At 34.7% G+C, this 23658-nt stretch overlaps 2 protein-coding genes across 3 annotated transcripts in view; one reads left to right on the top strand and one right to left on the bottom strand.

Annotated features, from left to right (window-relative positions):
- The window catches only part of LOC118185901 (caveolin-1-like), an 87218-nt gene that overhangs the window by 22362 nt on the left and 41198 nt on the right, over positions 1–23658 (bottom strand). The window lies entirely within an intron of this gene.
- The window catches only part of LOC118185900 (A disintegrin and metalloproteinase with thrombospondin motifs 9-like), a 524770-nt gene that overhangs the window by 492479 nt on the left and 8633 nt on the right, over positions 1–23658 (top strand). For both annotated transcript variants that reach the window (XM_085807795.1, XM_035355846.2), the window contains 5 exons: positions 3030–3165; positions 6397–6583; positions 12350–12486; positions 16452–16648; positions 21206–21307. In XM_085807795.1, the coding sequence (XP_085663921.1) occupies positions 3030–3165; positions 6397–6583; positions 12350–12486; positions 16452–16648; positions 21206–21301 (753 nt within the window). In that variant the 3' untranslated portion in view covers positions 21302–21307. The remainder of the gene's footprint in view (positions 1–3029; positions 3166–6396; positions 6584–12349; positions 12487–16451; positions 16649–21205; positions 21308–23658) is intronic.

Here is a 23658-nt window from a genome sequence, read left to right as displayed (position 1 = left end):
CATGGATGTTTGTGTATAGTGTCTGTGCGGCAGAGGAGGGCGCTAAATACACTGTGAGCCGACTGTGAAAATCCTCTGCGGGTGTTCTTCATCAAGGACGGAACGAAACTAGATAGCTAGTGCGACGGGACAGCAGCTATACTACTAATGGTGAATAATTGTTGTCTCTCCCTATTTGCACTTGTAATTAAGAGGATAAGTCAAAACTTATCTACACTTTTGTCATAACTTTTCTTACATTGCGCACTTTGTCTTCTGCTCTGGCATATTTTATTGTTATACTGTTGTGGTAATGCTGTGAAAGTTTGATCTTAATTCCTCCATTTTTCTTCCTTCTGTTGCAGATATATCATGGTTGCTCCTTTAGAGGTTTGCACCAAAGAGGAACAACGAGCAGTGATCCGATTTCTCTGGTCGGAGGGTGTCAAAGGGTTAGACATTCATCGCAGGCTATCATCGCAATATGGAAGAAATGCACTATCACCTAAAACTGTGTTTTGACAAAGCGTTGACAGACCCTAACACAAGTGAACTTGTATTCTGCAGTAAGTTTTCTTGGTGCTCACCGTGCACAGACTTTATGAAACCTGAGATCGTCGTGGATGATTTGATGTCCACGACTGATATTCAAAGCAAATGCTAACTCATGGATAGCGATTCTCCTATTCATGTTTGACCCTTTGACACCCTCCGACCAGAGGAATCGGATCACTGCTCGTTGTTCCTCTGTGGTGCAAACTTTTAATGGAGCAGCCATGATATATCTGCAACAGAAGAAAGAAAAATGAAGGAATCAAGATCAAACTTTCACAGCATTACTACAACAGTATAGCAACAAAATATGTCAAGATAGAGAAGACAAAGTGCGGAATGTAAGAAAAGTTATGCTAAAGTGTAGATAATTTTTGACTTGCCTACGTAATGGAGTGAGGAGCCATTGAATACACAGCTCTCCTACCTCTTAGTTCGCATATCCTGTACTTTACCTAGGTTTTGCATAATACTGAGATTTTAATGCTCGTAGCTTCATTGCAACAGTTATAGCCTCTGTTGTCCCGTTTTTCAAAAGGACAGTACAAGATGGAATGTTTTCTAAACTGTCCTGCATTTTCAGTACACAGGGTGTATAACTATATCAGAAATAAATATTTATTGAACAATTTAGTTTAAACCTAAATAGCATATTTATAATTAAATTAAATATTTAATGTAGATAAAATATTGATTATAATCATTCTTTTCTTCAGAAACCTTTTCCAATTTTTTATTAACAGTGAGGTTTTCAATCTGTACATAAATTATTTTTAATCATAAGCTGTTTGTTCATGTTCATTTAGTTAGCTTTTTGGATAATTATAATTAAATTGTCGCCAGAAAGTCTAAAAGAGGGAAGTAATTTATAAAACCTGTTTTCTGAGAGTTTACATTAATTAAGCAGACAATATGTAAAATTAATTTTTAAAGCGAAAAGTTAATATCCAATTCAATAAAGAGACTACCGTTTACAATATGGGACGGAAAGCGTCACCTTTTCCTTGCGATGGTCATAAGCAGACCCCCAAATAATTACAATAAAGGCCTAGTACACAGTTTTTCTATAAAAACTACTTTTGTATTTTTTAGAGAAAAAGCGCCTGTTTATACTGGCTTTGAGATGTTAACTACTTTTGTAGCTGTTAAAAAATAAATGCTAAATACCGAAAGAAATGCGCTTTTGGCTTTTATTTCCTACTTGAATCTTTCATTAGGAACATAAGTTTAGATGACGTAAAACAATGAGACAAAAGCGTTTTATCTGAATCTCGAGGATTCTGAAGGATCCTCGAGGATTTCAGTAGTTTTGCAAGCAGAGAAAAATTTCTTGACCTCTTGAGTCATATAATTTTCTATTCTCATAACAAAATGTTTTTGTCAGCTAGTGAACATATAGATGAGAAAAATACCCAAAATTACCGTATTTTCCAATACATGTTTATTTTATCAAAGAACAATGTTTTTTAATTGACATCCATTTTAATTGAACCGTAGTTTAAAAGAGCCTTTTCTGAAGACAATAATTTAAGAAAAATAGACATCCCCGTTAAAATTAACATAAGAATGAAATGCAAATTAACATTAGACACTCTTTTTTTCAAATGTCTGGAATAATTATTTTGCATTCTAACTTTGAAAAGTAAACCTAAGGAGAAAAAGTAGTCAAGTTCTTTCTATTTTAAAAGAAGGCAGTACACTGCAATGCTAATTTTACTAGCTGAGCTTAAGGGTAATTTTTCCTAGCTTGGGGTAATTTTTTAAAACAGTTATTATACGGATCATTTTCCCAAGAATTTTATTGCAATTGAATATTACAGCAATTGTCAAGTTTTCTTTTTGATTTTCTAGCCAGAATTTCCAAAGCGAATTATAATCACTATATCCATTTTTTGAAATGTCATCTTTCATTTTTATTCTTAAATCCTGAGTGGGTTATTTATAAATAAAAAGTAAATATTCAACAATGTATGTTATATCAGCAAATGGAAAAGTGTTCTACACGGATATTAAAAATATGATAGTCTCAATTGAGAAAAATATTTACACCGCAGTCTGCTTGGGCCCAAATGTCGTAATATGCAGCTTTTATGGAGTAAGGTCTGGCCAGGACCCAATTTTTTAAATTTCAGAAACAATATAAGCATCAACTAATTTATGTGCAGAGTAGTTTAAGTTTTAAACTTAAAGCAAAAATTTAAAGGAAATACTTCATTGGCTGATGTGTATGAATACTTGATTCAGATAAAATTAATTCAGTATGCAACAATGCAACATGTGAATATTCTCCTTAGCGTCAAAAATACTATAATGGTTTTCACTTGAATTGCTATTTTATTATGCGCATTCTCCTTTGGCGGCAAAAGCAGTTTCGATGACCTTGAATTTGTAATGCACCTACAGATTTATCCCTGTTTACTCTGCTTTAGTATCTATCTGGTTGTTCAACGGAAACTTTAACCTAGCTGTCTGTTTCACTAATGTTATTAATTTTTCAGTGTTCTGCCGAATGTGGAACTGGTAGACAAAAGAGGAGACTACGTTGTTACAACTCCAATGGTAAACGTCTTCCTAATTCCAAATGTGAGCAAAATCTGACGCCGCAGCGGAGACGTCGTTGTCACCAACGATCTTGTAAGTAACATAATATATACTCAGTCGACAAACATTGATCACTAATGTTAGATTATTAGAAATCTTCATGTATGATGTATAAAACATGAGGCTGTACCGGAAAGTGTCATTGCTTTCAATTGTTCATTCAGTCTACCATTTCTCGTTGTCCTTTATATTCTTTTTCTCTTTCTTCGTACGATTCTGTGATTTTGCCTTAGGATCGCTTGTGGGATCCTTACGATGGCTGACTAAATTCTAGAAACGTACCTCAGACTTTGTATGAAATCGGACAGATTTAATATTAAGACCTTCAAAAGCTTCGTAACGCTTATGGAGAACATTTTTTAAATCAACCACAGATTCTTGAAATACACTTATGTTTTAATCTGGTTTTATTCAAGATGGCAAGCGTTCATGGCGCCAAATCACCAGCAAGATGCTAAAAAGTAGGAAAACTGAGATTTTGCAGCGATAAAGTAAAACATATATAACAATGCGTTTCTGTTCCTTTAACGTTAGCTGATGAACCATTTTAAATTATTTAATTATTATAGTTCATCCAAAAATTCTGAATGTCTCTTCTACACGGCCGCTTTTCCTTCATATGAAGTAATACTACAAAAATACAAATTTAAATGAAATAAATTCATGTTTCCGAATAAAGCTATAGTAATATATACAACTTACGAGTATTAAAATTCAAATTAAAAAGTTATAGTTTACAAAATCTGGAGAAAGAACTCTAGTCATATTTACTAAAAAGAATTATTAGCTGTGAACAAATATTCTATCAAAATAAGGAAAAATGGTAACTCATCTTCATTGGAAGAACAAAAAAAAAAAAAAAAAAAAAAAAAAAAAAAAAAAAAAAAAAAAAAATGAAATTTCAAATGGTAGAAAAGAAGCGCTTATAGTTGCCTGTTCTACAAGTCTTTACAAGCTACTTCTTTCGGTCATCGTAGAAGCGGTTTGTACAAGGCGAGTCACAAATATCGATGCATTTTTGATCGTATCCTGTGATGACAATATTATGGTTACAATGAAGTGAAATAGTACCATTGGAAAATCAATTTTTCAACCTGAAAGAGAATACACAGCATTGCCAGCCAGATTCACATTATCACGCTCTTCCCAGCTTCCATAATCATTATCGATATTGGTATATCACTACTACTGAAAATCTTTCCTGGAAGTTTTCTTTTATGGATGTTCCTCATTCTAGGTGTTACTTCCTGCACTTTACCATTGTCGAAAGCAATAGTGATATGTTAACTTCATCTTGGCTAGTGGCTTGGATATGGCAAATGAAATAAACGAAAGAAAAAAGAAATGGGGAAAGTGTAGTTTAACCATTCACCATTTCCTTCTACAGTATTAAATTGACATGTTACAGTTATTTCAAATATGTTGTCATATTTCTTGTTAATTTTATAGTTAAATCAGTTTCGCCGCTGCTAAACCTATTCTCACCAATATCGACCCATTCATTGTTCTGTCTATAGGTTTTACAGATGATCAGGTTCCGCAACTTCGGTTTTGTTTTGGAAAATGAAGAGTTTGGGGAGGGAGCAAGGAAGGAGACAAGGGGAAAAGGTCATATGATAGGTAGATGCTATTTATCGGGTTCTGTTTTAACCCATAGTGAGAGTTAAATCAGGTTATTACTTTAGACGTAAACAAAAATTTAATGTCCTGAAGAGTTATTTTCTTAAACTTTTACAGCTTTTGGTAAAACAGAACTATCAACTTACAGTAACATCTGCTTGTTTGCATTTCGACGAATGTTTTCAATAGTAAGTTAAATTTTAAATTGGACAGTAACGTAATCTTCTTTGATTCCTTAATCTGCGTGTAATAAAATTCTTCAAAGATATTCCAAACGAACATTAAAATTCATTACATATATATATTCCAGGATAACATCGTATCAATATATTCCTTTCTGATATTATGTTATCCCGAAATTTGAATTCAACTTCTCCTTCACAAAACGAGGGCCCACCAGCGGCGGAGCGGTAGTTCGCTGAACACTGGTAGTTCGGTCCGAGGTTTGAATCCTGTGAACGGCCTAGCTACAGGGGTGTTTTCGAGGTTTTCCCCGTGTGTAACGTGTATACGAACCAGTTTCCCTTAGAAAGTCCTCCACGAAGGCATCCCTCCCCTTAGGCAGATAGCCCTCGAGGCTCTGCCGTAATTAAATAACCTAACCTAACCTTCCCAAAACAAGCAGAAGGAGTGGCTCCTAAATTTTCCATCAACTGGAAAAGTCATTTAAAATAAAATAAGCAGAATTTTCGATATGTGATTTTCATGCAATTTCAAAATTAATTACCACTTAAAAAATAAAGTTACTTATTCCCTTTTTTAATAGGCATCAAATCAGTTTAGAGCATTTTCAAAAACAATTTAAGCTAAATCCATAATCTCGCAGAAAGAACCAGTAGGCGACTGTCTAGACCATTAAGTAAAACATGAGTGCTGAATAAGGAAAATAAAGAGGAAGATTAAAATAATTAATTTATTTAAATGGCTTAAACTGTTTGATAACTTAAACTGGAAATTTAAGAATACACTACTGTAAATTCATGCTTAGCATTTTTGTGAAGAATAGTTAGGTTGCTGAAGATAGCATCGAGTAAAGAAGTATTTCTTAATTCCATTATAATCATTAGGGTGTTTCCTTTTACATTCTCATTGTATCCTGATAAGGTGAAGGTGTATTACATTTTATATTAAAATCGTTGTAAATTAGGCATTCATACCATTTTATAAAGCATCAATGTATAGATGAGTTAGCTGAACTGGTAGTTACTTTAATGATTGTGGAGGAGAGGTTTTTAACTAGGAAGAAATTTCGTAGTTTCAGAGGGGGGCATGCGGTGAATCTTTAGTTTACTTGCTAAATATTTAGTTTTAGTTTATGAATATATAGTTAAATATATCGAAATATATCGATACTTTCAATTCTAATATCCTCAGGAGAAATTCTATAAAAATAAGCTTTTCAGCTGACAAATTCAGTTGTTTAATTTCTATTCTAATATTCTGATTCATTTGAATTCGCATGATTGCATGAATTTTCTGAATATATATATTTTATAATAGCACTTTCTTGTGTTTAATTTTATAAGGTTTTGATTATATAAGGATATTATAAGATTTTGTTTCTGTGTCGTATTTGGTATTAGAATGAAGGTATCCGATATGCTGAAAACTCATTTTAGTTTTCTAATTCTTTTTCCATTTCAGGTTCTGCTCTTAGTTGCTCTGATTTCCAGAAAAGAGCAAATATTACTAAAGATGGAGAACAAGAAATATTTGTGAGAGGACGCTATGTCAAAATTTTTTGTGCTAGAATGAATACAAGTCATCCACAAGAATATATTACTCTCATAACAGGAGAACAAGATAATTACTCTGAAGTATATAATAAGAGGTAAATAAGAAAAAGGGGTTCCCTTTTAGACAATCCAATATATTTTAAATTTTAAACTAAGCAATAAAATATTTTGTTTTACTTAAAATATAATTATGCAGAATATTCAAGAATTTAGTATAAATTCATGATATCTAAAACAGTTGCAAATGTGAACTATGCCTCTATTTTATTCTGGATTAATAAAAATTTAAAAAGGAAATGGATAGAATAATGAAATGAGCTGTGTGTGTGGGGGGGAATGCATTTACTAAAGTATTGTGCAACAGTTTTTGACATAGAGTTAGCTGAACATCTAAAATAATCACTGTAGGAAAGGAAAATTCATACTACTCCAGAAATTTTATGTCAAGTGTGTTTTATACTTAAATGTAATCAATTATAATTTTCGATCCTTCTAAATAGAAGAAATAAAACTGAAGGTTAAAACAATATTTTAACTTTTACCTTGTTGTTTGCTATATAAACTGCAGTAGTTAAAAGAATGTTTGTAGTCAAATAATTCTTTCTCTTCCATTTCTGAGCATTTTATTTATTTAGTTTGGTAGCTACTTTAATGACTGTGCAGCAGAGGTTTTCAACTAGGGAGGAATTTCATAGTTTCCAGAGGGGGAATGAGGTCAATCTTTAGTTTACTTGCTAAATATTTAGTTTTAGTTTATGAATATAAAAAAAACCCTATTTTATTTAAAATGGGGTCATTTTTATATCAACATTTTTTATGCTTTTTCTTGTTATATTATAAAACACATTAAAAATAATATAAATTTAAATAAATTTAAATAAAATTTAAATAAAGTAAATATATAATATAAATATATATGTGTTCTTGAGTTTTGGAAAGGCAAGCGGGGGAATGCTCATCTGGCAGTGGTGAAACGGGTGCATGTGACAAATGAGGTTGAGGACCGTTGAACTAAAGTTTTCAGGTCATTTTAAAATTTAAAATAACTGTAAATAAGAAGTTACATTTGGCTTAAACTACAGATTATCTCACCTCACAAATGCTGCCTTTGCTGATCGAGGTTCATTGACGCTATGAAATTTGCAATTGATGGGTTCATGAGGGTTACGCAAAACAACATGCGAGATCTATTAGTCCCTGAGCGTCCCCCACTATCTGCCAGCGCCCATCATCCACATCATAGCATAGCTCCAGACCCGCCGCCATCCGGGGTGTATGCCTCAGAGACCTACATTCAGGTTTCTCTTGGTATCATACTGTAAGGATTATGTTAATTTTATTAACATGTAGAAATTTATATTTATTTTAACTAACATTTTAAATTTTAAGTTCAAACTTTTCTATAATCCTTCATCCCCCTAATTGTCAGTGCCAGTATAGTTAAATGTTGTAACGCGCGTGAACGCATGCAAATTTTATATGTCGAAGGAAGTAGTTAAGAGCCGAGTTTCGATAGGAGACAAAGAGAGTTGGGCTCAAGCTGCCGTCTTTGCCGTAGGTACGTTTGCTCATTGCTGGTTCAAGTGGCTTAATTTGCTTTGCTTTGCTTTCCTGTCACTAGCTTAGAAGGGGATTGAAGTTCGGAATCTCGCTGAGCCTCGTAGGTTAGTTTAGCACTTTTTAAACATTTCACCTTTTAATTTTTATTTACCTGCTTTTCAGTTACTGCCCAAGTAGAGGTGAAGTTTGTTAGCGTCGAGTTGACGCAGTGTAAATTTTAAAGAGTTAATAAAGGGTTTGAACTTTTCTTCTGTGTAGTTTCCTGCTACCCCTGTATCCAGACAGAAGTTAACCCACCTGGACCCTACAAACAGCTAAATTTTGAGTTAAAGTTCGTTTCCTGTCGATTCTTAACTTCAACATACTACTTCCGGCCAGAACGTAGTTTTAGAATCACGTCTGAATACATAATGAGGAAGAGCGGTATTTAACCATGAAGTTCTTCGGTCTTAGAGAGAGATATACCAGGTATTCTGGCTGCACGCGTCCGTCTTTTTAGGTACTCTCTTGTAAGCTATTATCACGCTCGGCCGTACTTTAGGCCCTTGATAGCTTTGCAGTCTATTAACGTTATGAGGCCAACTCTGTTAGAATCTTGATAGCTTCGCCTATATCTCTCTCTTTTTTTTTTTTTTTTTTAGTTAAAATTAGTTGTAGTTTAATTCTTAGTCTCTTAAGTGTTCAAGCTCAAGCCTCTTAAGTTCAAGCCCAAGCCTCTTAAGTTCAAGCCGGCTGTACACTCCAAAACGGAGTTTTGTTATAAACTTTAGTTGGAATAATAAAGGGTTAGTTTACCCTTCTATCTTCTTGTTTCTTGTCACACGAACTCAAGCGATTATTCGCTTATCAGTTCTTAAGATTCTTCACTTCCATCAGTAACTGAGAATTACCCAGTGAGGAACACTACAATACAAATGATTCTTTCAATTTGTATCTGTTACTAGGAACTCATTTATGTATTTTTTCACCTTTTCTAACACTGTAATCCACCTGTGTGGTACTCGCTTACCATGATGCAAACTGCATTTCACATATACATATTATAGTTATCACATATTTGCAGTATGTTTCACATACTGCACTAACTATTATTCATACGTGATTTCAGTTATAATATTCATATTCGTTTTTGACCGTAACATCGGCTCAGCAGTGGCCGAGCAATAGAGTCGCTGATAGACGGCTTCGAATCCCGCCGAAAGAGCTGGTTTCGGTTCTTTTTCTTTTTTTTTTTTTTTTTCCTCGTGCGCAATGGTAATAGGAACTAGTTTCTCTTAGTAAGTTCTTCACGAACGCTTTCGTGGCTCTTGCATGCTTTGGCAAAATTAAACAAATTAAACCATAAACCAAGTATAGCAGTTAACATGTTTAAAACTTGCATATTCGCAATGTACTCTTTTACTATTTACCTCATGTATTGCTCTCTGTATGTTAAATCTCTCGAACTTAATGTTTATTTAGATTGGCAGTGTCTCTGTTTTACATTAACTTCTTATTATATTTTTTGTTTTAATATGCTAAGTTGCTATCTTATCAAAATGATCTTTTCATTGGAATTCTTTGTAGCCGTGGACATTCTATATTTTACTAATTTTAACATAATTTTTCCTTTCTTGTTCAAAGGAACGTCTTGATTTTTCACTGTGCTTTAGCGTAAATGCTTCTTTTTAGCATATATTTTAAATACGCTTACTCTAATACTCTAAGGGGGAAAAAGACGTACCAAGAAGGAATTATCCATATGGGATGAAAATCGTTAGATGTGATATACATGCGTTGAAAATTAAATGATCACAATTTCATAAAAAATGGCAGATTTATTCGAGAGAAAGAGCTTCACAAAGTGAGCAAATGAGTAACGCGCTGGTCCAACTCTGATCCTTATGCAAGCAGTTACTCGGCTTGACACTGGTTTTTAGAATTGGCAGACGTCTACTAGCGAGATATTGTGCCAAATTCTATCTAACTGGAGCGCTAGATCGCAAAATCCCGAGCTGACTGGAGGGCCATGCCCATAATGCTCCAAACGTTCTCTTTGCGGAAGAGATCCGGCACCTTTGATGGCCAAAGTAATATTGAGCAAGACGAAGACAAGCAGTAGAAACTATCGCCTACTGGCGGTAGGGCGTTATCTTGCTGAAATTTAAGCTCAGGATGGCGTGATATGAAGGGCAACACCAACAACGAGGCATAGAATATCGCCGATGTAACCCTGTGCTGTGAGGGTGTTTCGGATTGCAACCAAAGAAGTGCTGCTATTAAATGAAATGGCATTCCAGACCATCTCTCCTGGCTGTCGGGCTATATGGCGGCCGACAGTTAGATAATATCCCACCGCTATCCGGGGCATCTCCAGACATGTCTTCGCTGGTCATTGGGGCCCAACTGAAGTGTGATTCATCACTGAAGACAATTCTTTTCCAGTCAGTGACAATTCCAGATCGAATGTGCCCGACACCATTGGCTTGTCGTTCGTTGTACAGAGGTCAATGGTAGTCGGCGAAATGGGCTCCATGAGCTCAGCTTCCTTTCTCTGAGCCGCCTGTTAATGGGCCTTGTGGTGATTGAAGCACTAGCTGCACGTAGGATCGATGATAATGATGAATCTGGCTCTGAGTGCCACTCTGACGATTGATCAATCTTCACAACCTGCCGGTTGCGCAGATGCACTGCAGCGTCATATGTTAATTTATTGGCCGCCAAACTCTTATTCCGTCGAAACCTGTGTGCATATCAGTTTGTGTCCATTTCGCATTATTCCATCTTGGTGCATCCTGTTTCATTCTGCGCGTCATTCTCTAGTTTTATACGGTACCTTTCGTTTGCCTGTTGGCTTTGGGAAAAAAGCAATTTTCAAGATTACCTATTTCTCCGCATAGTTGTAAGAAAAGGAGATGTCTTTTTTATGTGAAAAAGAGACCAAGTCTTGCAATAAATTAATTAAGATATTGTAAAATCTGTTTTTGGAACCAAAAACTGCACGCTTCTTCCTGTGGGAGTTTCATCCTTTTGAAAACTTTCATTTTTCAGCTGTAATTTTAAGACAGACGGTCACCATTCATCATTATTTTCAAATCCTTCAGTGATAAACTGGCCCGCTTGTTCATTGTACGTCTATAAAAACTTTTACTATCGTAAGGCCTAGAAATTTAATTCTTTTGACAGTTTTGACTTTATTAATCTTGGAAGTTTCTGCACTGTTTTAGTATGCTTTTAAATTATCACAGCTTTGGGTTTCTTTTAAGATAATTTAAACCTATGCTTGAGGCACAGTTCATTAAACAAATTCAGCATTCAGTTAATGCCCCTATTTTGCAACATACCACTAATTCATCCACTAACCACCAAATGCTAAATCATCCATAACAACAGTTCCACTATGGCTATGTATGTGCTACTAGTTCATTAAAAGTTAAAGTCCATTGACTTGCATTCAGCGATGAATTGAACGGCGAGCAGAAAAGCACCCATGCAGTTAGCTCGTTCCATTAGAAACCAGCCACAGATAAATCTATGACTTTATCCACTCTAGCTTTATCCATTCTGGCCTTCACAACAAATACTAAATTAAATTTTATGTATTGGAATAATTCTGACTATAATTGTTAGCAACTAGGAAATTACAAAGTTTGAGAAACAATGTACATAATAATTGTAATTTATATCTAAATGGACTTATTTTTAATTATATATTTATAAAGGTTTTAGGGGTTAGAAAATCAATTATACCCTCGCTCAGATTTGAACCCTGGACCTTCTGTTGCAAGCCGAATTTGCTACAGGACTTGGTGCACCACAAGAGCATTCACGAGGGAAGTTGATAATTCCGTATACATTTACAATCAAATATGCTTCTTGAAAGTATTATTTTCTGATCGTCACCTTTCTGTGCCTCCTTTTCCTCAGATAGCCTCCACGATCAATATTGTTGTTAATGATGGCTGTGTACCAGTTCGATAGGCTAGGATTTGAATCGCGGATAAGGTACGGTGGATTGTAACAATCATGTCTCTATATAATTAGGACAGTTAGAAACCATCTGTACTTAAATATCTTCGATAAATGTTTCAAGATAGAGGAAGAAATGTACAAGACATTCCATTCTGAGGGAAAATTTCGGTCAAAACTTCGATGGAACGTTGGCAGATGCGCTCATATAGTTTGTCATAATTGAAAAATCTTTACTTAAATCTATAGACACAAAATGAGAGATATCCGATGTTGTGAACTTATTATCTGTTAAACTGCAATTAAGTAACAGTACTTACTTTACAAATATTTATAAATGTTTTCCTTCTTAGATTGAAAAGTCCCGATTCGTGTCCGTACAGAGGTGCTCGCTATGACTCGTGTGACTGTATAACCGATGATAGTGTAGGGCCTGGTCTTACCACATACAGAAAAATTGCTATAAATATAACTTCCTTGGCAGTACTTAGTAAGTATATTTAATGTTAATTTCTCGTGGATAAGCAGAAATGACTTGTCTGCTTAAAAGTAAATGACACTTTGTGTTACAATTACAGATTATGTATAGTATATGAGCATTAAACTAATTAAGGTTCTAATGTAATTCAAAACCCGCAACAACATTATATGCAGGACCAGAAGAAAGGGATTTTAAATATTGAAATTTTTCAATTTTTGTAAGTGAATTATTTGAACCTATTGCATTATCAAAACAGTTTAAGAATTCCAAAAAGTTGCTAGAGTCACCAGAGAATCGCGAAATTTCTAACTTTGGTAAATTTAAAGCCCTGACGGTGTTTTCTGAAACACTAGATGTGTTAAAAACTGGAAGTTCGCTGAACATATTTTGCAGCTAATTCTTTAATTTTGCCCTTTAGTTTAATCTTAGTAGACAATATGTTATCATCGTATTCTTCCGAGCCTTTTAATTCACTTTTAAATTTTTCCGGATCGTCTATGTGTGCTTCCACCTCTAAGCCATGGCTTTTCAAAATCTGCTCCTTCGTCTGTAATGTTCCAGTAATTCTGATAATGAACTTAAGTTTTCGGCAGCTTCATTGAGATTCTGTACTCGATTAACTAATTTAGTAACACTAGCATGAACATGACTTCTTTTTTCAATTATTTTCGAAAGCTTATCCATATTAACTCAGAATTTGTAAATTCAGAAGATCCTACCTTCGCAGTCCGGTATGCGGAGTGTATCCAAGAGCGTAAAAGCCTACCTAAAGTATCCAAGCTTCATATAATTATAATCCAGTAATGACTAATTACTTCAGATATTCCACATTCCCGGACAAGATGCACCAATTTTGCATCTAATGGTTCTGTGTGTCTAAAGATACATCAAAGAGGCTTTAGAAAATACTAATAAAATTTATTTACAAGAATATCTAAGAATTTGAACTAGCTGAAAATACAGATATATTATTAGGCATCTCTGCGTTCCACGTACTTACCCTTAGAATCTAGCCTGCCACGAACTATTGGAACATACACGTATCCGCCCGCCACTGGCTATTGGAACGTCACTGCGCCCTCTAGCTGAATGGCGCCGGAAATACCTAACATGTATATCGGAAAATCTGTAGTCTGCTCTCATGCTCTACACATCAGTTAGTCTGGTGCAAAAATGTAATGGATATCATAACGAGAATGTTTAAGAAAGTAACAAATTAGACAGTGTTGGAGTTCTGGTGAAGAGAAGCATCATGATAAATGGACGCCAGTACTGTAAGTTCATTGAAATACTTCGTCGTACAGGAGAATTACTCACACTCTTCTGGAAACCAATGATGATGATCGCATTACTGGTCAAAATACTTGGAATGCTATTGGAACTCACTAGGTTGACGCATTCCTACTCGAAACATGTCTCTGGAAAACAACCAACATTTCATCTGTGTTCTGAAAGACAGATCTAGTTTTTCTTAATAACTTCTGGATCACTTAGTGTTAAGCAGACTACTACCTTATGAGTAAGTCCAGTTCGAGGGGGACATAGTCTGTATTCATATATTTCTCCATTTGATTATTATTAAACACTGTACATCTGCTGTACAGCTGTACTTTTTGGAAACTCTCACAATAACACTTGTTACAATCTAATTTTCAGGTAGTTTATAGCAATGTTTTGTGAAATATCATGTTAAAATACTTTTAGTTTCGTTATTTCGACATTTCCCTGTCAATATAATTTTTTCATATTGTACAAATTAAAATGTAGTGTTTTCTTAATATTTTACGTTAGTGCATTTTCTTAAATTGCAACAGAAATCAATTTAAGCTGACAGTTCAATATGTTTAAATAATTATTAGACTATCAGGATTTCAACTGGGTGAAACGGCATTCCACCTACAAAAAATGCACTGTGAACTAGCAGGGGAAAGTATGCACTGTGACTACATGGAATGGAAACTAACTGACCGAAAAGTGTACGCTAAGCAAACGATTTGAGGGAAGGCATGAAGCCCCTACAGTTCCAGCGAACTTATAAAATGAGGTTTCGATGTACAAACGCATTATTTAATGAGGAACGGCTAAAAATGAACGGCTGGTATAAAATTATGCTGTCTGGAGTGTAAAAGAGGTGTGGCAAAGGGCAGATTTTGGCAATAAAAATAACAATATCAGTGATTATGTGCATAATTCTTCTCTATTCAATCAAGGACTGTGCAGATATGCATTTCGTTTACCCCCGGGTGAATAGTATGTGAAGTTTATCGTACGTTTTTAACGGTTATCTTTAGTTAAAGCTACTTTCCTATCCCTCCTGATTTCAGCTTACAGTTTTCTACCAGAATGTGTTTTTAGAATCGCCGTTAATGCAATTGACTAAGAGCGGTACTTAAGTCCACTGACTAAGAGCGGTACTTAAGTTAGAGAGCCAGAGATTCTGACTAGCGCACTTTTGCCTTTTTGCTACATTCTCTCTAAACTATTACTAAGCTCGGCAGTATCTCAGGCCCTTGATAGCTTCGCCAGCTTAATTAATATTTAGGGACCAACTACTTAGAAATCTTGATAGCTTCGGCCTTTATCAAGTTTCATTTTTTACGACTTCATTACTTTGAATGGAGGCTTTGCTGTACGTCTTAAAAAAGTGACCTCTTTGAACTTCTTATTTTGAGAAATGAAGGATAATTAACCCTTCTTGAGTTTTATGTACCTGTTTCTGAACTAAAGCCGAATATTCGCTTACCTGTTCACGTGTTCACAAAGTTCCTACACACTTAAAAGGTTAGATAAAAGGTTGGAACCCCACAAGTAATTCAAAAGAAGCTCAGAGTCTGCTATGGAATGCATATCTTAACCTATGATATGTTGACAAAGGTACGTTCAAAGTGCTGCACTGGAGCTGAGTACTAAAACGTGTTTGTTCATAGTCGTGGATACCATCGTGATGCTGGAATACCGTCACGCAATATTAATAGATCGCGAGATGAACATCAGATAAGCAGCAACTGACGGCTGCTCTCTCAGAGCTTTATATAGAACACTTTTAGGGAATGTATCTGTACTCTTAATAAATGGAACCAGCACAGACGTAATTACTAGCTGATCACCCAAAGTTTTCTCAGTGGATGCTGTAAAGAAAACGTCCGCAAATTCCTCATTTGTCTTTGTTATTTTTCTTTAGAGGTGAAGCACAACTCTAGAAAAACATTATTGTTAATTCTCAAAACATTTAGCGCTAGTCAACAATCAGTTTCAATGTAATCGTGCAGAATCACCATTATGCACTCTTCCAATAAAATATGTGTGATATGGTCAATATCCTCATCGGACCGTACTTCTAACAATGAACAGTCCGTTTGATCAGTGTTTTAATTTCTTAGAATACAAATTACCGGTACTAGTGGAAGATGTGCGCCTACACTCAAGTTAGTGAATCTCATTCATGCAAGATCGAGAGCCACCACATTTTGCAAGAGTGTTTGAGCATATCTTAGTCTAAGTATGGCATCGAATGTATTTCAGAGGATGTCCCTCATAGCATGACCTGCCTGATCCCCCAAATATGAATTTGTTGCATTTCTATGAAGACATCTGAAGTCTGAAGTTTATGTTCATTTCATTGTTACACCAGGTGATTTCCGGTAGTGAATTTAAGATGCTGTCATATCTACCCAGAATCCCCTAAACTCTAAATGGATCCGCCAGTCTGTGCATAGATGTTAAAACCACTATGATGGTCCAACATTTTCTGCGATGCATAAGTATATATGTTTCCTGTCATTTTTCCCTATTGAATTTTTCTACCGTATAATTTTCTTTTCTGAACTGTAAATGTATAACTCTTCTTCACGCAACTTGTAATTGTTTTCTGTTATGTGTTCACAAGATAATATGGTCCATACAATAGATAACTAGCTATGGTCAGCTTGATTTGAAAATTGCTTTTTTTTCTGATAATTTAATTACTATTACAGCTCGTGATCTGACGTTTTCTCAGACACACGTTGGACAACCAGTACCATTTGGAGAGTCTGGAGACTGTTACAGCATGGCTCTATGCCCTCAAGGACGCTTTTCTCTGAGTCTCCTTGGCACAGGTTTCATTGTATCCCCACTTACTAAATGGATAACATATGGAAGTTTTCCATCCAGTAGAATAAGATGGCTTGAGGTAAGAGCAAATTCATTTTGTCTCCGCATTAACTATTTTCTCTTTTCGAAAGAAAGTCACTTATTCTTTGTTTTGAAAATCAGATATCCCTAACTTCACCATCTTACCTAGTCAATGACTGGTTATTTTCAAGCATATATTGGCGTTTATTTAATAATAAAAGAGATTTCAAAGTACTTATTCAATTCTTGAAATTACATATTTCGAAACGTGTCTAAAACCCAGTGGTGTTCAGTGAACCGATAAAATGTCTCAAAAGCCATCAGATATGAAGTACGCATTAATCTGCTCATAGTATTGCTTTTTAAGAAATGTCTTTCATATTTCATGTTTAATGTTTATCAGAATAAATCTCTAATATCTCTGTTTTATAAAGTTGTTTCACATATTCCTGCTTGAATTTGTTCTGTATAATTCATACAAATACGATTGAACTTTAGATATTGTGAAATTAAATTAGAAATGCCAAAAATGTGCTGCGATATGGTATACATTAACGAACTTTCAGACTTTAAATCAATGAAATATCGTAAAGGTTGGTATGAATTTATCATACTTACAAGGTGTTTAGAAAAGTGGTTATTTGATACATAAATAGAAATGTTTATTTGGCTCTATAATTCTGCCGTTAAAAGCTAACACTGTGGGCTCTTCAACTTGTAAACAGTCGTGAACTCAGACTACCACTTAGAGAAATCAGCAAAGGAATGTAAAAGTAGGGTGGCCTTTGCCATGAGACATCGCAAGTCCAAAGAAAAGCAGTAAGAGGAGAAGTTGAGAAACTGGATCAGAAAAACCACATAATAATAGGAAACCTTGCCATACACTGGTGAGATAATTATTTACAAAATAATTACAAGACTGCAACAATTTAGATAACGAAGTTGCGATCTCGCAGAAGATGAGACGTAAATGGTCTCAACATTTTCTCCTCGGGTGGAATAATGTAAAGTATTCGAAGAGTTACTCTGTAAACAGTCTAAAGTTTTGCAGAAGAATTTCTCGTCGCAGCGGTGAATGTAGTCTTTTATAGGTCTTACCGAAACATAGTCTCTTATAGGAATATAGTCCCAACTTTAGGTCTCCATGCAAAAGGTTGTTTCTTATTAAAAACGTGTGCACCAGTCATAATTATGAGTACCTTATTTGGTACCACCTAAAGCCGTTGAAATCAGTGGCCGTGGCTGCGGCCAGGCCGGAGAGAAATAACACAAAATGGGTTTTATAATCGAAAGGTATATCTTGTGCTTCCGGTTGAGTTGAAGATCAGATTTAGAGCTGAGCAGCGGCATCAGATGCTTTAAGGATCCAGTTGCCTTTCCTGTGATAGCTGTCACAACGTCATATGCTGTGAAACAAAACATTGTGAATAATATAAAAGCTTAAAGAAGCACGAATTTGTGCACCATGTAATGTTGTATATAAGATAATTGTGTGTATTCTGCAATGCTATAAATTATCACTGCGAATAATGAAGGTAATAGTCTAACGAAGCATGTACTTGAGCACCATGTAATATTTTATGTAACCTTCAACGCTTCAATCAGAAAATGTGTGTCTGCCGGTAGCTTTTTCTTTCGTCGGGATGACATTAATCCGTTAGGAACCACAGCCTTAGGCCGGATGTCATCTCGACAATGAGAAGTAATATGTTGTGACCAGCTGAGCCAATGATTAATAGCCACCTCAGATAGTTGACTTTGTTGATATAGGCATTGAGTCTCATAAAAGATAGAGCTGGTTGGAAAATACCGAATCAGTTTATTTTAATTCAGATAATTATGAGCTGAGACTGACGCGTTAATGCTGGTTCTCCACATTCTACAACGGTCCTCAATGTAACGAATACATGATTTTGTAACTGGCAGTGCTATAGTTAGGTTGCAATCAATTATAGTTGCTCCCATTGCCATCTGTGTAGCAATCAAGCGGTGAATTTTGATCCAGCTTCAGGGAATATTTTCGTGTTTCTGAGGCGTTTCTTTTCGAGATGTATGGAAAATGTGACGTGTTGTTTGACAAAAGATGTTTGTTCCAGATTTTGAGTTTGCTTTTTAAAGCTTAGATTTTATCAAACAGGTTGTGTATAGTTTGGAATTTTTTTTTCTTGAAGTTAGATATTTATAAAAGTCATTTAGATGTTGAATTATATCGAGGAGAAAGGCGAAATTAAATATCGACACATCCGTTCTTTATCGGTGAATGGGAAAATGGATAGCTTACAGACAACTGAATTTTATTTTTCATGTTAGATGTTCTTTTTAGGAAGCACCTCTTGTCAACCAGCGTACTTCTTTGCTATAAAGTACATCACTATTTTCAGTTTCAAAATCTTTTAAAAATTCTTTATATATGCGGTGATTTAATACTCGAGATTTCAGAAAATTGATAAATTTTATTGCAAGCATGATAATATTTGGCATATTTAACATTTTTGTGCGAAGATTCTGTTGATGAATTAGGAAGTATTAACAATATATTTCTAACTGTCAAGTTTTAATATCACTAAATAATATTCCCGCGACTCCTATATTCATGCTTGTCATTGCTCGTGCTCTATCGGTTGACATGCAGACAGTCTTTTCCGATGGAAAAGACCGTTGAAGAACTGGATAAGTTCTTCAACAGCAATTTTAGTTTCGTTGTACATGTTTTTACCTGTTGTAGTACCTGTCATTGAACCCAGTTCTTCAGCTGAATTAAAACGGAAATCGATTCCTCTTATACAGATATCGCTAGCTGTGAGATGCCACTGATTTCAGAGCTCTCAACAAGTGCTAAGGAACGTCATTAAAATTTTTCAGTGCGTTCACCTAAAGCTGCATTAATGATTTCGGACATGTCTTCTTGCAAATGTAAATTTTGACAAACTAATTTTGGAATATCAGGGAAAGCCATTTCTGCAACAGTTAAACATTCCTTAATCATCTCTCGTGTAACTAAACAGCAGTGCAATTAACAGTAACAGACAGCATTGCAATTTATAGTAAATGACAACAGTGCAATTATTAGTGTAACTAATTTTATTAACAGTGTTCTACCAAATCTAATAAAAAAACTTTGAGAATCAAATACATTTGATTGCTGTTTTAAGCTTTTCTCTAATTCTTTCAATTTATCTTTCCGCATTTGTCTTTGGATAATTTTATAATTTGAGTCATGTTTCATTTCATAATGCCACTTGATATTATATTCTTTTAACACGGGTAATGAATGTGAGCATAAAACAGAAATAGCCGTGTCTTTTACAAGAGTAAAAGAATAATCCAGTTTCCATTTTTCATTAAAACTTCTATTTTAATTGCCAACGTTTTGTTTCTGCCTCTCACCCCGAGGACACTTCAACTGTGAAAAATCTGATGTGAGCACCATGTAACTTCCTTGTGTGACCTATTAAATTATACACATTTTTTGCTGTACTTTATTTGCATGCATTTCCTTGAATTATTCTAACTTGAACAACCGATCCCTCAAGGCAAGTTGAAATGACATCAATTTTTGGTCTACGCAATTAGTTTTTTAATTAAAATACTGCCTAACTTTTTATTACAGTGGCGCATTAACAAGGAACAAAACTAGTCAACACAAAGTACACACAAAAAAGTTCTATGAATTGTGGAAAAAACTTGTAATTAAACTTGAAGAACTATCGAGAAACAAGATGTTCCTACGATTACGAACGACTGTCAGTACAAAGGACATGTACCCTTGTGCGCAACTCGCTGGCTCTTCAGGTAAAATAAGAAGACAAAAACAACTTAGTGTGATACGCACGGAATAGAAAAGAGAACAGTGTTACATACTATTCTTATGAAAAAGTTGCCTCTTCTAGCAGGCGTCTGACGCTAGTCCGTGTACAATATGCGATCCTTGCCAATTTTATGGCAGATGTTTCAAATCCAGCTCTTGCGAGATTTCCGCGTAAAATATTTTTGAAGATTCACGGGAAATAAGAAGGCTGACGCACGAGAAGGACGATTAGTATCTATGGCGAAATTTCACATCATTTTGAATTTACCGCTGGCAGCGCGGAAGCTAGAGCTGATGGAGAGTCATCGCCGAAGATGATCTTGGGCGGTACCCAGACAGCGCAACTTGCTTCAGCATATGACCTAGTATACTGCATTCCAGACAGACAGTTTACATTCTGTCTTCTAATTAGTCAGACTGTTGAAGAATAAAGTAATTTTTAAGCCTTGCCAGATGAACTTTTAAGCCGTGTCAGTTGATAAAATTCGATTTTAAATACTTGCCAGTCTGTCTTCTCTAAGTGGGCGAACCCTAACATGAACTCCGTCGAGCTTGAGATTTAAGGGGCCGCACGTAAAAGTGAGTCATACCACGAGTTGCCTACTCATTAACCCATTCAAATACATATGAAAAGAAAAGTGTGCAATTAAAGGAGAGTGCTTGCAGTTTTCTGTTTCAAATGGATGCAGGATACCAGAAGAACTCTTAAGATGCACAAACTAATTTCTATAGTGAAGTTATAGCATTTACTGCCTTTAATATATTAAATCTGAAATTTTACATATTTATGTTTCTAATTTTTCACAGGGTGGTCAGGTAATTCAAGGAAAGTGTGGAGGGTATTGTGGTAGATGTGCTCCTGACAGTCATTCGGGTTTGTTGCTGGAAGTTGCTCCCCCATGATTATAAGTAAGTGATATTATAGTAAATTGAAATAATTGCTAAGTAGTTTTAGACAGCCTATTAATTAATTTACAGTTTTAGACAGCCTATTAATTAATTTATAGTTTTAGACAGCCTATTAATTGGTGTTCAATAAAATTTACACTTGTCAACTTTTGCCTTCATCTCTTATGTTACTAGAAGATGTCTTTGTTAGTAATTAATTATATATTGGTTTGTTATTAAAAACATAGGGAAAAATTGTATAATTTCAAAATATTTTAACTAAATTTAATATTATCTGTTATGTAACTATGGAGTACTTCCTTTCCTTATAATATATTTAAAAGGTAAAGTACATAATTTGAATTTTAATTAAGATGTAAATGCTTAGATTTACACTGAAATACTTTTAACATGTAAATGCTAAAATTAATGTAAAACTCATATTTGATTGCTCACAATATTTAGAAATCATATATAATTGCAAAATTTTATTGAAATAAAAACATTTTAATTTGTTCAGCAATATGAAGATTTTGAATAAGATTTATCTTTTCGGGCCATTTACACTGTTTTGGATAATTATACAGCTCGACAAAAGATCTGCATAAGTGATAGAACCATGTGGCCAAAGTGACCTTCAGTGAGAGAATGCAAAATTCTGTAATATTATTTTTAACTTGTATACGGTAATAAGGGGCCTAGAAGAAATCTTCCTGGATTTCAGAGTTGGAATACTCATGGAATGATATCTGAATAACATTGCCATAAGGGGTGTAGCAAAGATGAACAAAACAAAATCGACTAAGTAATGTCATGAAGAAATGAAAAGGTTGTACTATGTAAGTTACTACAAGAAATGAAACTACTGCAGGACAATGCAACAGCATCAGAAAAGAAGTTCAGAAACACCATACACATGTTAAAAATTCCCATTCTTCCCCTCCAGATTAACCAAATAACGAAAAACTAGTGAGACTCAGTTACTATCATAAGTATCTGCAAAGAGTTACAGTATGGAATTTTATAGCTAAGTTGACGTACGGGGAAGCTTGGTTTGAATACTTTGTCAACTGTCGTTCCTAGATCAAGATAAGTCCCGCTTTACACCTTAAATCAATCTTGTAAGTCTGTTTGGAGTTGGCAAGAGCAAGAAAAAGTGCCTTTTTGTCCCCCGCTGCACTGTATTGAAAAAACTGTTAAGTCTAATAGAGACTCCATAATGAAATGGAGTTATTCATTTCATTATGGAATAGCATTCGGCCCGTTGATTATTCGAATACAGACATAAACTTGGACGTATACCATGGTATTCTGGATTGAGCTCCTTGTCGTATTTCATGTTCTGTACAAAATAGGTTTCTCTCCAAATAAATAAATCGTCAGACTGGCTTCCAAAGAGATCTAATTTTAATGCGATCATGAGTGAAGAAAGGGGTGTCAAACCGAAGACAACCAACATCTTACTTTACTCTCTGGAAGCATCTTAGCTGAGTAATTTAAAAACAATTCCTCCGGCGATCGAACGGACGCTAATAGACAGCATGCTTAGAGACCAACTAGACCAGTTACTAATAGAGGAATAAAGCCGTTTTCCTTATCTGAATACATTTGGTAATACAGTGTGTCTTCAAAATGCATGCGTGTCTAAATTTAATTTTATTTGCATAGCTGCATCGAAATTTGGAATATGAAACTAGAAAATAGCGGATGAATTCTCATTTTTCCAACAGGCATATTTCTTTCAAAAAATAATAATATTAAGTTTATGTAAGGAAACTGATCTAAAAGCTATCTAGAAATAGACAGGTTACCTAGTTGCAAATTATTACAGACGTAAAATAATGTTACGGTTTTTGTATTGATTTATTTAATTTGATAATTTTTTAACAGAATTGTTATTAAAGTGTTTCATTTCCCTGTACAATGCTGCACGCGACTTATTTGAAGAGAAAGCTATGCTGGAAAAATTAAAAATAGAGGAGCACGCGCATTTAATAAATAGATATCTCGTAATTGTACGCTTTTGATTGTCGAGAAAATACCAGAAAATTCTTGTGTATTTAAAAATCTTACATAAGCGGCATGAAAATACTCAATTCAGTTGTTTTAAAAGTTTGTTTAAAAAACTGTTTTTGTTTACTGTAGCGAATTCGCGGTAAAATCGGATTAGTTTTCTCTATTTTGAATTAAGTTCTGTCGAATATTATAGTAGTTTAAAGGGTAACTACTGTGAGGTATTGAGATAGTGTACGATCATCTCTGAATAAATTTAAGCCTTTTGTTTTATTTGTTGTGATAATAATAAATTTTATTCACTTTTCATCGGACATTGTGCATTCAATTCATTACGAACCCGTACGCACGCAACAATA

Source organism: Stegodyphus dumicola, chromosome X1, assembly GCF_044657685.1.
Source record: "Stegodyphus dumicola isolate Sdum_Otavi_A_Nest chromosome X1, ASM4465768v1".
Taxonomy (NCBI): domain Eukaryota; kingdom Metazoa; phylum Arthropoda; class Arachnida; order Araneae; family Eresidae; genus Stegodyphus; species Stegodyphus dumicola.
The sequence above is the reverse complement of the archived record's forward strand: the minus strand, read 5'-3'. Positions and strand labels throughout refer to the sequence as shown.